The sequence below is a fragment of the Oncorhynchus nerka genome, linkage group LG11, assembly GCF_034236695.1.
Source record: "Oncorhynchus nerka isolate Pitt River linkage group LG11, Oner_Uvic_2.0, whole genome shotgun sequence".
NCBI classification, from domain to species: Eukaryota; Metazoa; Chordata; class Actinopteri; order Salmoniformes; family Salmonidae; genus Oncorhynchus; species Oncorhynchus nerka.
Window position 1 is genome coordinate 51,406,439 of NC_088406.1, and position 16,308 is coordinate 51,422,746.

Consider the following 16,308-nt stretch of genomic DNA (forward strand, 5'->3'; position numbering starts at 1 on the left):
CTCCTCCCCTTCATCTACACTGATGGAATTAGATTTGACAATTGATGAGAAATTAAAACAATTGAATCCATTTTAGAATAAGGAGGTAAAGTAAAACAATTTGGAAAAAGTAAAGGGGTCTGAATACTTTCCGAATGGACTGTATGTCGTGTTCTTAATGTTTTGTATACTCAGTTTATACCATTACATATGTAGATATTAAAATAAACAGCATTTTCTACCTTATAACAATATTTTGTGCCAATTTTGATTGAATTTGGTTCAGTGGATACTGAGGGAACATAGGGCTGAGGGAACATAGTGTGGTCCCCGCCTATATTAACATGCAGCTTTCTGGATAAATAACAAGTTGTCTCTCCTGGTCACTGGAGCACAGTGAGTTAGATATGCACAAATTATTCTTACAAATTCTCATTACTGTAGCTGTTGACCAAAAACGCTCTGTATGTTCTTAGTGCATATCTCTCTCTCTCTCTCTCTCTCTCTCTCTCTCTGTCTCTCTGTCTGTGAGTGTCAGAGAGGGCATCTGTTTCAGTCTCCTCTAAGCTAATGGCGTGACTTTCAACTGAGGACTAAAAAAGGCCCTCCCTCCCTCCTTCACAGATGACTGGATCATTTTACTGCCATGACAAGAGCACTCCAGCTCTGCCAGGGCGATGATATAATACCGTTAGCCTTGGACGTGATTTCTCATCTCCTTACTTACAATGACAAATGATATGAAAATGCAGCAATGAAGAACAATGTAACATCCTCCTCCCAGAGGTCAAAAAGGTCCACCAAAGTCACCTCACTCTTCCCCCCCCCCCCCTCTCCATCTCTATTCCTCTTCGAATCTCTTCATATTTAACAGTGCCCTTAACATCCTGTCCAGTTTCTCTCGCTCTCTTTCCCCCACCCTCCCCCTCTTCACGCTCAGCGCCCCTTCTCTTGGCTCCTTGACCCTCCTCCTCTCTCTCTCTCTCTCCCTCTCTCTCCCTCTCTCGCTCTTGTTCCCTCTCTCTTGGCAGCAACGGAAATGGTAAAGAGGAGAGTACAGAATGCCCAGTCGAGCCCCCACAGTGAAGCTATGCCATCTGCAGACCTGACATAATGTGCCCATGGCTCTCATACAACCACGCAACCCCTGAACTGCCAACATACGAACCAAGGAAAAACACAATCCCCCATTCCTCCTTTTCACCCTCATCTTCCTCTCTCCTCCACCCACCTCTTCTTCCATACACCTCAAACCAACTGTCTCTCCCTCGCTCTTCCTCTTCCCCCTCCATCACCTCCTCTTCCTCCCCCATACACATCCTCCTCTCCATCTCCTCCTCTTCCTCCCCCACCTTCTCTGCTATGCAATCTGGTTTCAGAGCTGGTCATGGGTGCACCTCAGCCATGCTCAAGGTCCTAAACGACATCTTAACCGCCATCGATAAGAAACATTACTGTGCAGCCGTATTCAATGATCTGGCCAAGGCTTTCGACTCTGTCAATCACCACATCCTCATCGGCAGACTCGACAGCCTTGGTTTCTCAAATGATTGCCTCGCCTGGTTCACCAACTACTTCTCTGATAGAGTTCAGTGTGTCAAATCGGAGGGTCTGCTGTCCGGACCTCTGGCAGTCTCTATGGGGGTGCCACAGGGTTCAATTCTTGGACCGACTCTCTTCTCTGTATACATCAATGAGGTCGCTCTTGCTGCTGGTGAGTCTCTGATCCACCTCTACGCAGACGACACCATTCTGTATACTTCCGGCCCTTCTTTGGACACTGTGTTAACAACCCTCCAGGCAAGCTTCAATGCCATACAACTCTCCTTCCGTGGCCTCCAATTGCTCTTAAATACAAGTAAAACTAAATGCATGCTCTTCAACCGATCGCTACCTGCACCTACCCGCCTGACCAACATCACTACTCTGGACGGCTCTGACTTAGAATACGTGGACAACTACAAATACTTAGGTGTTTGGTTAGACTGTAAACTCTCTTTCCAGACCCATATCAAACATCTCCAATCCAATGTTAAATCTAGAATTGGCTTCCTATTGCGCAACAAAGCATCCTTCACTCATGCTGCCAAACATACCCTTGTAAAACTGACCATCCTACCAATCCTCGACTTTGGCGATGTCATTTACAAAATAGCCTCCAATACCCTACTCAACAAATTGGATGCAGTCTATCACAGTGCAATCCGTTTTGTCACCAAAGCCCCATATACTACCCACCATTGCGACCTGTACGCTCTCGTTGGCTGGCCCTCGCTTCATACTCGTCGCCAAACCCACTGGCTCCATGTCATCTACAAGACCCTGCTAGGTAAAGTCCCCCCTTATCTCAGCTCGCTGGTCACCATAGCATCTCCCACCTGTAGCACACGCTCCAGCAGGTATATCTCTCTAGTCACCCCCAAAACCAATTCTTTCTTTGGCCGCCTCTCCTTCCAGTTCTCTGCTGCCAATGACTGGAACGAACTTCAAAAATCTCTGAAACTGGAAACACTTATCTCCCTCACTAGCTTTAAGCACCAACTGTCAGAACATCTTACAGATTACTGCACCTGTACATAGCCCACCTATAATTTAGCCCAAACAACTACCTCTTTCCCAACTGTATTTAATTAATTTATTTATTTTGCTCCTTTGCACCCCATTATTTTTATTTCTACTTTGCACATTCTTCCATTGCAAAACTACCATTCCAGTGTTTTATTGTGCTATATTGTATTTACTTTGCCACCATGGCCTTTTTTGCCTTTACCTCCCTTCTCACCTCATTTGCTCACATTGTATATAGACTTGTTTATACTGTATTATTGACTGTATGTTTGTTTTACTCCATGTGTAACTCTGTGTCGTTGTATCTGTCGAACTGCTTTGCTTTATCTTGGCCAGGTCGCAATTGTAAATGAGAACTTGTTCTCAATTTGCCTACCTGGTTAAATAAAGGTGAAATAAATAAATAAAAATACACATCCTCCTCTCCATCACCTCCTCTTCCTCCCCCAGAGGAGGACAGCATGCCCTCCGATTTGACACACTGAACTGTCTGCAAAGTAATTGGTGAACCAGGCAAGGCAGTCATCCGAAAAACCGAGGCTACGGAGTCTGCCGATAAGAATATGGTGATTGACAGAGTCGAAAGCCTTGGCAAGGTCGATGAAGACGGCTGCACAGTACTGTCTTTTATCGATGGCGGTTATGATATTGTTTAGTACCTTGAGCGTGGCTGAGGTGCACCCGTGACCGGCTCGGAAACCAGATTGCACAGCGGAGAAGGTACGGTGGGATTCGATATGGTCAGTGACCTGTTTGTTGACTTGGCTTTCGAAGACCTTAGATAGGCAGGGCAGGATGGATATAGGTCTGTAACAGTTTGGGTCCAGGGTGTCTCCCCCTTTGAAGAGGGGGGTGACTGCGGCAGCTTTCCAATCCTTGGGGATTTCAGACGATATGAAAGAGAGGTTGAACAGGCTGGTAATAGGGGTTGCGACAATGGCGGCGGATAGTTTCAGAAATAGAGGGTCCAGATTGTCAAGCCCAGCTGATTTGTACGGTTCCAGGTTTTGCAGCTCTTTCAGAACATCTGCTATCTGGATTTGGGTAAAGGAGAACCTGGAGAGGCTTGGGCGAGTAGCTGCGGGGGGGCGGAGCTGTTGGCCGAGGTTGGAGTAGCCAGGCGGAAGGCATGGCCAGCCGTTGAGAAATGCTTGTTGAAGTTTTCGATAATCATGGATTTATCGGTGGTGACCGTGTTACCTAGCCTCAGTGCAGTGGGCAGCTGGGAGGAGGTGCTCTTGTTCTCCATGGACTTCACAGTGTCCCAGAACTTTTTGGAGTTGGAGCTACAGGATGCAAACTTCTGCCTGAAGAAGCTGGCCTTAGCTGACTGACTGCGTGTATTGTTTCCTGACTTCCCTGAACAGTTGCATATCGTGGGGACTATTCGATGCTACTGCAGTCCGCCACAGGATGTTTTTGTGCTGGTCAAAGGCAGTCAGGTCTGGAGTGAACCAAGGGCTATATCTGTTCTTAGTTCTGCATTTTTTGAACGGAGCATGCTTATCTAAAATGGTGAGGAAGTTACTTTTAAAGAATGACCAGGCATCCTCAACATCCTCTTCTCCATCACCTCCTCTTCCTCCACCATACACATACATCCTCTTCTCCATCACCTCCTCTTCCTCCCCCATAAACATCCTCCTCTCCATCACCTCCTCTTCCTCCCCCATACACATCCTCCTCTCCATCACCTCCTCTTCCTCCCCCATACACATCCTCTTCTCCATCACCTCCTCTTCCTCCACCATACACATCCTCTTCTCCATCACCTCCTCTTCCTCCCCCATAAACATCCTCCTCTCCATAACCTCCTCTTCCTCCCCCATACACATCCTCCTCTCCATCACCTCCTCTTCCTCCCCCATACACATCCTCTTCTCCATCACCTCCTCTTCCTCCACCATACACATCCTCTTCTCCATCACCTCCTCTTCCTCCCCCATAAACATCCTCCTCTCCATCACCTCCTCTTCCTCCCCCATACACATCCTCCTCTCCATCACCTCCTCTTCCTCCCCCATACACATCCTCTTCTCCATCACCTCCTCTTCCTCCCCCATACACATCCTCCTCTCCATCACCTCCTCTTCCTCCCCCATACACATTCTCTTCTCCATCACCTCCTCTTCCTCCCCCATACACATCCTCTTCTCCATCACCTCCTCTTCCTCCCCCATACACATCCTCCTCTCCATCACCTCTTCCTCCACTATACACATCCTCTTCTCCATCTCCTCCTCTAGTGACGTTATTGGCAGTGGGTGAAAAGGGAGGCGTTTTGCTGCTCCACTCTGGTTTTATAAGAGGGGGCTGACTGGACTGTATCGTAGGCTAGGCCTCGTGACAGGTAGCACCCCCTCTGCAGTATTATATAGCTCTGAGGACTAAGTCTGTGTCCTAGATGGCGCCCTATTCCCTATATAGTGCCCTACTTTTGACCAGGGCCAGATCAAAAGTAGTGCGCTGTATAGCGAATAGGGTGACATTTGGGCACAGGCTCTGACAGTATTACATCCCCGTTCCCTTCTGGAATGAGATTAAAATTAGAGGGTGATGTCATGCATCTCAAGATGGTTGGGGAAGTGTAGCGGTACTGTGAGTCTTCTTCTAAGACTCTTGGCTGTCTATTCCTTTTCTGGGGAGAAACGGATGCTGATGATACTGTATCTACACACTCATTGACGTTTCGTTGCTACGGGGGCCTGTGATTGCAAGTCAAGGGTCACGAGTTCACCGACGGTCTCGATGTAATAGCCCTGAGTGGAAATGGATGTGGTGAGAAATATTGACCCTTTGCATCAGACGCGGATACACACATGCAGGCGTACACACACACAAACAAACGCATACACACTGGCCAGTGATGGAACTAAGGGAGGTTGTGCTGGTACACCCACTACCTTCAGTTAGTTGTAAATGAACCCCATGAGCATTCTAGGAGCCTGATGGATTAGTGTAAACATACCGCGGCGAAATGTTAATGGACATCGATGAAATAACACACAGCCTAAACCTTCTAAAGTGTCCATCATGCCCTCGTCGCAGCTCTTTGGCTTAATGCATTGTCTCTAAAAGAAAGCCAATCTCCTGAAAGGACTATGGGTGGATCTGCTGCTGAGTGGTAGAGCTCACACACACACGCACACAAGTTGGAACATCATGGCAATAAGAAGAGCATTTGAGAACAGTGTATAAAAGGTGCTGGGTGTTACGAAACATCCTGATGGGTGAGTAAAGGGTGCTGGGTGTTACGAAACATCCTGATGGGTGAATAAAAGGTGCTGGGTGTTAGGAAACATCCTGATGGGTGAATAAAAGGTGCTGGGTGTTAGGAAACATCCTGATGGGTGAATAAAAGGTGCTGGGTGTTAGGAAACATCCTGATGGGTGAATAAAAGGTGCTGGGTGTTAGGAAACATCCTGATGGGTGAATAAAAGGTGCTGGGTGTTAGGAAACATCCTGATGGGTGAATAAAAGGTGCTGGGTGTTAGGAAACATCCTGATGGGTGAATAAAAGGTGCTGGGTGTTAGGAAACATCCTGATGGGTGAATAAAAGGTGCTGGGTGTTAGGAAACATCCTGATGGGTGAATAAAAGGTGCTGGGTGTTAGGAAACATCCTGATGGGTGAATAAAAGGTGCTGGGTGTTAGGAAACAAGCGGTTCCGCTCATAACGTCGTGCCGCTGCTGCTGCAACCCGAGGCTGTGACTCATGACTCACGCACCGATCGCAGCCAATCACGCGGAACAAAGGAATAATTGAGTCAGAGATCAGAGGAAATGGGCCAGGGAGAAAAAAGACGGTTCAATCTCCCCAACAAAAGGAGTTAGTACTGACGTCTGTTCTCTACAGCAGATCTCTCTTTATCTGAATAAGCAATCTGTAATGTTTCAAATGATCTAATAATCCAGCAACTGCTTCCTGCTGTTTTCATAGTCTTCCTCCCCAGTCAGCAGAAGACGTTGAAAAGACTTATTTTCAACGTCTTTCGCTCATAGGATCTCATTCTAGGGAATTGCTCTGAGTGCCATGTACGAAAAGAACAGTGGGAAAACTGTTAGTATATTGGCTGTTATCATATGTATCTGTGAGCACAGCATGTGGTTTGGGTGGGTGGGTGTGCTGCCTGCGGAACATGATTCATCCCAAAAACGGTCAACCTGCTGACGGTCTCCCTCTGGACAACGTGTTGCAGCACCATTTCCAGAGTATCTACAGCCTGGTGTAACCCACTTAGAAACAGTACCACAGCCCCATGGGGAAACAGCATGTTAGCTCTTTTAACAAGGGCGACGGCAAATAGGCCATTCATCTCAATAGCTCTCTCTCATACAAGAATCAGGTAACAACACACACCTCCATTTTTCTGATACTCTCTCTCCCTCTCTTTTTTCAGTATATATTCTTCCTCCCAAACCGCCATCACAGCCGAATGCAGTTCTTTATTGTTTTTGTCATTCGCACACAGTTTCCTCCTCTTGTCTCTTTCTATCATTAATTGTCTCCTTTGATGTCGGCTTCTCTCCCATCACCTGTCTTGGATCTCTGTCTCAAACACAATCGCTGTCTGCGCCATGCGGACGGAAAATCGCTGCATTTAGTGAATATTTCTGGGCCGCCTTTGTCCGGGTAGCCAAGTCATTTAAAAAGGTGCTGTGGCTGGCACAAGACAGACAATAGTCCTGTCCTTGTCATAACAAAAGTCTAGCACGCACACACGCAAAATGAGCTTGCACATCCCTGTACATAAAACAGACAACACACACACAGCAATGTCAGCATTGGCACTGTGATAATGGCAGGGCGAGAAGCAATCTGTGTACCCCCACCCTTCTCCATATCAGACAGCCCCTTGGTTAGCTGCTGTTCTTCAGAGGAACGATCGCTGGGACAAAAAGAATCACCCACAAGCACACACACACACACACACACAGGCGCTGGAGGTGAGGCTGCCCACTCTGTTGCCCCTGTATCATGTGTCTGAAACTAAGACAGCTGGCCAATCAAAATGCTGCCTAACTCAACACGACACGGGCCCCCTTCTGTCCAGCAGGACTCTGGGTAGCCAGACCGTTGGTAGGGTGGAGAGGTCTCCAGTCTTATGAAATGTGTACGCATATTGTATTTTTTCCCAAATCTAAAATTAAACAGAGATTGAGGGAGAGGTCACAAAATAAATCAAACAATCTTTGTTATTGTGAGAGGTGAGAGCAGAATGCGGTGATGGACACGAGAATAACAACAGGAAAAGGCCCAGTGATAGTTGCCATGGTAAATATGCCCCTCATCACCCACTGACCTTGCTTTCCCTCTTCCTTCTCCTTCTTCCTCTACTTCTCTCTCTCTCCTGCTCTCGTTTACTCTCCCTGTCTCTTAACCTCTCTTTCCATCCTCCTACCTTCCTCTCTATTTCTCCTTTCCGCCAGGGTAGCTCCCCCACAGGGCCCAGGCTAGAGGGTCATAAGACGGGGCCGAGAGAGGCGACCTTCAGCCTGTCACGCAAGTTGAGCCAGGACCCAGCGGAGACAGACCACAGGGAGACACAGCCAGCACCAGAGCAACCCAGCCTGCCTTTAACCCATTTTATGTTTTCATGTTAACTGTTTGTTAGAATATCTTATAGATTCTTCTAAATAATAGGGTGCTGAATCCTCGTAGATAGTCAACAAATTTAACAATACAGCACCATAAATTATATCATATTATAAACTGGGTGGTTCGAGCCCTGAATGCTGATTGGCTGACAGCCATAGTATAATCAGACCGTTTACCACGGGTATGACAAAACATGTATTTTTACAGCTCTAATTACGTTGGTAACCAGTTTAGAATAGCAATAAGGCTCCTAGGTTTTTTTTTATATATGGCCGATATACCACGGCTAAAGGCTGTGTCCAGGCACTCCCCGATGCATCGTGCCTAAGAACAGCCCTCAGCTGTGGTATATTGGCCATATACCACACCACCTCGGGCCTTATTGCTTAAGTATATCACTCACCAAATATATTTCACAATAATAAAGGTATATTCTAAAAAAATATATGTATATTTATATAGGTATGTGTATGTATATACATTTGAAGTCAGAAGTTTATATACACCTTAGCCAAATTGTTTACAGACAGATTATTTCACTTAAAATTCACCGTATCACAATTCCAGTGGGTCAGAATTCCAGTGGGTCAGAACATACACTAAATTGACTGTACCTTTAAACAGCTTGGAAAATTCCAGAAAATGATGTCATGGCTTTAGAAGCTTCTGATAAGCTAATTGACATCATGTGGAGGTGTACCTGTGGATGTATTTCAAGGCCTACCTTCAAACTCAGTGCCTCTTCGCTTGACATCTTCGCCTCTTCGCTTGACAAATCAAAAGAAATCAGCCAAGACCTCGGAAAAAGAATTGTAGACCACAAGTCTGGTTCATCCCTTGGAGCAATTTCCAAACGCCTGACGGTACCACGTTCATCTGTACAAACAATAGTGCGCAAGTATAAACACCATGGGACCACGCAGCCATCATAACGCTCGGAAAGGAGACGCATTCTGTCTCCTAGAGATTAACTTACTTTGGTGCGAAATGTGCAAATCAATCCCAGAACAACAGCAAAGGATCTTGTGAAGATGCTGGAGGAAAGAGGTACAAAAGTATCTATATCCACAGTAAAACTAATCCTATATCGACATAAGCTGAAAGGCCACTCAGCAAGGAAGAAGCCACTGCTTCAAAACTGCCATAAAAAAGCCAGACTACAGTTTGAATTGCACATGGGGACAAAGATTGTACTATCTGGAGAAATGTCCTCTGGTCTGATGAAACAAAAATAGAACTGTTTGACCATAATGACCATTGTTTTGTTTGGAGGAAAAAGGGGGAGGCTTGCAAGCCGAAGAACACCATCCCAACCGTGAAGCACGGGGGTGGCAGCATCATGTTGTGGGGGTGCTTTGCTGCAGGAGGGACTGGTGCACTTTATATGGATATATTGAAGCAACATCTCAAGACATCAGTCAGGAAGTTACAGCTTGGTCACAAATGGGTCTTCCAAATGGACAATGACTCCAAGCATACTTCCAAAGTTGTGGCAAAAAGGCCTAAGGACAACAAAGTCAATGTATTGTAGAGGCCATCACAAAGCCCTGACCTCAATCCTATAGAAAATGTGTGGGCAGAACTGAAAAAGCATGTGCGAGCAAGGAGGCCTACAAACCTGACTCAGTTACACCAGCTCTGTCAGGAGGAATGGGCCAAAATTCACCCAACGGATGACCCAAGTTAAACAATTTAAAGGCAATGCTACCAAATACTAATTGAGTATATGTAAACTTCGGAGCCACTGGGAATGTGATGAAAGAAATAAAATATGAAATAAATCATTCTCTCTTCTATTATTCTGACAATTCACATTCTAAAAATAAAGTGGTGATCCTAACTGACCTAAAACAGGGAATTTTTTACTGGGATTAAATGTCAGGAATTGTGAAAAACTGAGTTTAAATGTATTTGGCTAAGGTGTATGTAAACTTCCAACTGTATATGTATGCATACATGTATGTATATGGATATATATATTTACCAAAAAAGATATGGGGGATTGGAAATGTTGCAGACAATTACATTGATGGAAGCAACAATCTTTCCACAATATTAAGCTGATCCACCCCTAAAATTATTATTTTTTATTTAAATAAATAAATAGATTTCACAATGCATTACGTAACATTTTAGCCATACTCTCATGTAGACAGACTACTGTCACCGTGGTAAACAATATTTATACTGTCATCATTAGACCCACAGACACATCTAATCTCCTATAGGCCAACTCACATGTGCCAGACAGACTACTGTATCTGTTAAAAATCAAATCTCATACATCTGTTTCATAGATTATCTGGCAGTAGGCAATCTCTTAATCTCACATCTATTGAATAGATGATCCTGTTTCCTACTCAAAGCACTACCAATAACAAATATCTGTAAGCTCAGCTTTACTCAAATCTCATTGTTAGAGATTTTAAGATTCTGAGTAAAATATCAGTTTATCTTTTCAAATTACATTACACATACATAGCCTATTTAACTGACACTTGTGGATGGTTTGATAGAGGGATTAACCTTGATGACCAGACATGACAATGCTGACGTGAAAATACTAATATTGTCAATTATTCTAACCATAAAAAGTGTTGTGAGTTTCAATTCACTAGCTGTGTTTACACAGGCAGCTCAATTCTGATATTTTCACTAATTGGTCTTTTGACCAATCAGATCAGCTCTTTTGTCAATAATTGAGTATAATATCAGAATTGGGCTGCCTGTGGAAATGCAGCCATAGTGGCATATTACTTGTATTTGTGAGGTCATTTTAGGATCCATTTAGACAGATTTCACCTGTAAACTGGGATGGTCCAGGCAATGTTTTTCCACCTCAGAGCATGTGAACTGTTTTTGCAACAACACAGCTACACTGTGGGAGGAATCATGTGTTGGATGATATGGCAGCATATAACCCCCAGGCTCCCACTGTGTATTTGTGTCCCTTTTCCACAGGATGTACACCTCTTCACTCCTGCTAATATAGCCTTTCCACTGACTACAGCTGATTACCATCAAATCACTAGTCCCCCCAAAAAAAAATGTACTTGAATGGAGCACAACAAAGAGAGATAGACAGTGGGAAAAAAACTTGATAAGAATCACAAGAGGAAGACATGGCTTGAGGCAAAAACAACTCTATAAATGTATTATAATTAACCTTTGTGCCGGTTACTAATAAAATAATGATTAGGGCCCAGTGCAGTCAAAGATGTAATTTTCCTGTGTTTTATATACATTTCCACACTATGAGGTTGGAATAATACTGTCACATTTAGAAAATGATAAAGCCCTTATAGTGGAAGAGCTGTTCGAAAAGACTGCCTGAAATGACAGCCTGTTTTGGTGGGATGGAGTTTTGGCCTGCCTGGTGACATCGTTAGACGGTACATTAGTTAATAGAACAATAAGAAACAGAGTTCCAAACCTCTCTGTCAATAACAGCTAGTTTTAATTTTTTCCACTCCACTCAAACCACTACCAGACAGTCCTAGCAAAATTCTTGCTTGACGAATTCCTCTATGCTAAGAAGCTATTTTAGTTTATTTTTGACAATTTTTTTATTGAAAAAAATCACAGTAAGGAAATGATTTTATATTGAGATAAACATTTCTGCATTAATCGAGAATGGCAATACATTTCACGTTGAACGGACAGGAATATCACAATGAAAAATATGGACACATTCGCCATCTACCCGTCTTTATTCAGCTACATTGCGCTGTCCACCGTGCAAAGCGCCAGCTATTAATGTATTATTAAGCCTGTTCTTATTACCCAACCTCATACAGGCCTCACGGCAGCGGAAATTATGCTTGACACTCGCTAATTGTCTAAACGAGTTCCTTCCTAACCCCGTGAACCGGAACGAACAATGGCAGAATCTCAGTATACGAGCTGTCCATGCTCAAGACCCGCGACAACAACACTGACTAGGCTAGCTACTCCTCACCTGTCAAGCTGTCGTAGCACTCGATCTCCGTGATCTCCACGGTTCTCCGCTGCTCTTCCGTCAGCTTGACCGCGGCTTGGCTCAGGAGGTTGACCTCGGAGTCCGTGCTTTCATCCACTAAATGCACCCCTTTCAGCTGCAGCAGAGCCCGGTGGTACTTCCCTATCGCTTCCCGGAATTTCTTCTCCTTGTAGCAGCGGTGGCCCTCCACCTTGAAGTCAATGGCTTTCTGTATGTTTGCCTCCATCTCCATCTGTGCCGAGCCGGCAAGACACCCTCCTCCAACGCCGACGTCCCCCGCCAGGCTCCGGCCCCCCGCCTCTGGGTAGCTCTTCAGGCTCTTTATGGAGTGCTGTTTTGCTTCCATCTCGCTCAGTGGCCGCGACTGGACCGGGCCATGCTGTTCCGACGAAGGTCTATTTACTCCGAGAGGACTGGAGCGGCGTGCTGTGCATAAAGAACGCGCGAGACAGGCAGGCAACAACAATACAGATGAGAGCGAGATAATAAAAACCTAGCACGCACCGCGCAAATAGGCAATAAGCTATCAAAACAGCTTACACAAATTCAGACAACCGTAAATTGTATTTTATATAAAAATCACAAATAATTGGCCAGACATGACAATGCTGAAATGAACTGATTCCTGAATTTACAAACCCTCTTCTATCTATTTTTGACCATCGCGCGAGAGGATGCCTTCGATTGTGTGTCTGCGCTCGAGCCCCCGGCATGCGCGGCTTCAGCACCACAGCCAGTGGACTCAGGCTCGCGCGTGATGCATTGTGGGGAAATCGAGGAGTCGTGCGGAGTTCAATCGGATCTTTCACCTTAAAGTTGTAAGCAATCTTCACTTTGATTCATATGACCAATCAAGAGTCATGATGGATGTATGCAAAGAAACGGGAAATAAAACTAAAAAAACAACACCAACATTTATTACCAGGAGTTGAAATTACTGTATGAATATGCCGGGGGTAGAGACTAAATCTATTCTACAAATCTGTCGTTTTAAAACCTGTAATCAACAACATGATTGTAGTAAGCCTATGTGCTCTAGCTCTGATCCAAATGGCAAGACTTGTCAATTGCGCAAATGAAATCAATGAACTCAAGACTATTCCATATACACTATAAATACAAAAGTATGTGGACACCCCGTCAAATTAGTGGATTCGGCTATTTCAGCCACACAGCCATCCAGTGGCGACTCATCATTCAGGGCAGGTGGGGCAGAGTTTTTTTTGGCATTAATACGTATCACATATCATTTGTAAACAATGTATTTAAAAAAAGTTAATAAAGCCGCATACAAACATGGTCTTGACAGGTAGCCTGTGGAAGACACATTTCAGTTGCAATAATTCAGTTGTTCAACTGACTAGGCATCTCATTTGCCTTTTCGTTTTTTGCTTTCTTGAGTAAGGCAGCTCCAAAATGCAGGTGTTTCAGCCTAGCTCAGTGCTTTCCGTGGTGGTGGGGCAGCTAGCGGAAAATACAGAGCGTAGGGGTTGGTGATGTTCTCGTTGTGCCGTGATTGGCTCAGTGTTCTGTCACTCATGGGACACTACGTCAGCGCAAAATCTACAGGTAGAGCTAGACATTCAGACCCCTTGGGTGCTGCCATAGAGTTACATTAGAAGTGTCCATCCAAGAAGACTCAAGGTAATTGGCCACAGATAAAATAACGTCAAATCACATTATATCTACCGTAGCTTTGATTGTACTGGACATGTCAACATCATACTTTCAAAATGTTAGCTAGCAAGCTAGACAAGCAGTCATCATCATGAATCAATTTGACAATCTAATGGCAAATCATTTTCAATCCTTGTCATTTGATGAAAAATTATCAATAAAACGTATCATTGCTTATCGGCCACTGGACAAAAACAAGTTGCAGCGATGTGACAAGATCATAAGTTCTGGTCCATGGCGTTGCATTTGAATGTTTATCCTTTGAAATAAAACGTTAAAAAATGACCCCCTTTTTCTCCCCAATTTCGTGATATCCAATTGGTAAAGTTTGAGTACATTGGCCATGCTGTCAATCCAGCATGACTTCTGCCACGTTCAAGACATCTGGAAACTCAGAACTGGAAAATCTCAGACTTCAGTGAGTTCAAGACGACTAGGAAAATACAGAAAATGATTCTGAATGGTCATCCAACTCGGAATTCCAAATCGAGAACTCTTGCCTCTTTCTAGAGCATACAAGAAGAACCCCTGCGCCACCTTCCTGTTCAAGTGAGCACAGCACAACAAGGTGAGTCCAAAAATGTATTCTATGCTGCTGCATAAATCAAGTAATATGCTAGGGAGATACTTATACTGTAGCCAAGAAAGTAATACTAAGTGTATGTTGTGTAGTAAGCTGTTAGTAGCCCATGTCCCTCACCCTCACGGACAATTCCTTCAACCTCATGGCTTGGTTTTTGCTCTGACATGCACTGTCAACTGTGTGAACTTCTATAGACAGGTGTGTTTCTTTCCAAATCATGTCCAATCAATTGAATTTACCACAGGTGGACTACAATCAAGTTGTAGAAACATGTCAAGGATGATCAATGGAAACAGGATGCACCTGAGCTCAATTTAAAGTCTCATAGCTAAGGGTCTGAATACTTATGTAAATAAGGTATCAGTTTTTAAAATGTTTTTATACATTTCTAAAAACCTGTTTTCACTTTGTCATTATGGGGAAGTGCGTGTAGATTGCTGAGGAAACTTGTTAATTTAATCCATTTTAGAATAAGGCTGTAACGTAACAAAATGTAGAAAAAGTCAAGGGGTCTGAATAATTTCCAGAGGCACTGTACAAATACACAAATACATTCTAGAGGATTCTGTCCTTCCAACTTTGTGACAACTGTTTGGGGAAGGCCCTTTCCTATTTCAGCATGACAATGCCCCAGTACGAGGTCCATAAAGAAACGGTTTGTTGGGTTCGGTGTGGAAGAACTTGACTGGCCTGCACAGAGCCCTGACCTCAACCTCATCGAACACCTTTGGGATGAATTGGAACGCAGACTGCGAGCCAGGCCGAATCACCCAACATCAGTGCCTGACCTCACTATTGCTCTTGTGGCTGAATGGAAGTAAGTCCCTGCAGCAATGTACCAACATCTAGTATAAATCTTTCCAGAAGAGTGTAGGCTGTTATAGCAGCAAAGGTGGGACCAACTCCATATTAATGCCCATGATTTTGTAATGAGATGTTTGCACGTGCACGTGTCCACATGCGTTTATTTGTGTAGTGTACCTACGTCGGCTAATTCGGTGGCACTTATTTTTCTCGGGGCAAATGGTGTCCATTTTAATGATCTGTGACCAGATTCCATTGGAACCACAAAAATACCAGTGTTGTGCCCTTTTGTATAGCCTAGTCTGCATTAATTCCACAGGACACAAACCTACACTGGTATAGAATCCATGGTTGTTGTTGTTCGGTCACACTCCTCTATTATGAATGTACTGTGCCCATGTTCCACTGTTCACATTAATGAACAGCATCACCTGCTGTGGGACTGTGCTGGTTACTAAGCAGCAGTGACCCAGAGGACTTTCCATCTGACAAAGCTGCTCTGGCCCTGAAAGATCACGGACACGTAATTACACCAAATCACTTCTCCACTGTAAGATCTGATGAGGACTCTGTTGCAAAAATGGTTTCTGTTCATCATCTATGTGGGTACCAGTCGGTTTGAGTTATCATTCCACTTCTTGTCATGATCACATGACACAGAGTTTCAAGTTCCTTGGTGTCCACATCACCAACAAACTATCATTGTCCAAACACACGAAGACGACAATGCCTTTTCCCCCTCAGGAGACCGAACAAATGTATAGTGAGACTGTTCTCTGTCCCCCCACTCGCTGTTTATTATCTATGCATAGTCACTCTACCGCTACCTACATGTACAAATGACCTCAGCTAACCTGTACCCCCACACATTGACTCGGTACTGGTATATCCTGTATATAATCTCGTTATTTTTATTTTGTGTCACATTTTAGATTTTTTTTAAACTTTAGTTTATTTAGTAAATATTTTCTTAACCAAACGATGTAGTTTGAGAAATAGAGTTAAGGGCTTGTAAGTAAGCACCTGTTGTATTCGGGGCAAATCAAATCAAATCAAATTTTATTTGTCACATACACATGGTTAGCAGATGTTAATGCGAGTGTAGCGAAATGCTTGTG

General features: G+C 44.2%; 1 protein-coding gene across 1 annotated transcript in view; it reads right to left on the reverse strand.

Annotated features, from left to right (window-relative positions):
* The window catches only part of LOC135573996 (tetratricopeptide repeat protein 9B-like), a 39,697-nt gene extending 26,825 nt beyond the window's left edge, over positions 1 to 12,872 (reverse strand). Inside the window, exon 1 of the mRNA XM_065024635.1 lies at positions 12,106 to 12,872. Within this exon, the coding sequence (XP_064880707.1) occupies positions 12,106 to 12,472 (367 nt within the window). The 5' untranslated portion in view covers positions 12,473 to 12,872. The remainder of the gene's footprint in view (positions 1 to 12,105) is intronic.
* Positions 12,873 to 16,308: the final 3,436 nt, after the last annotated feature.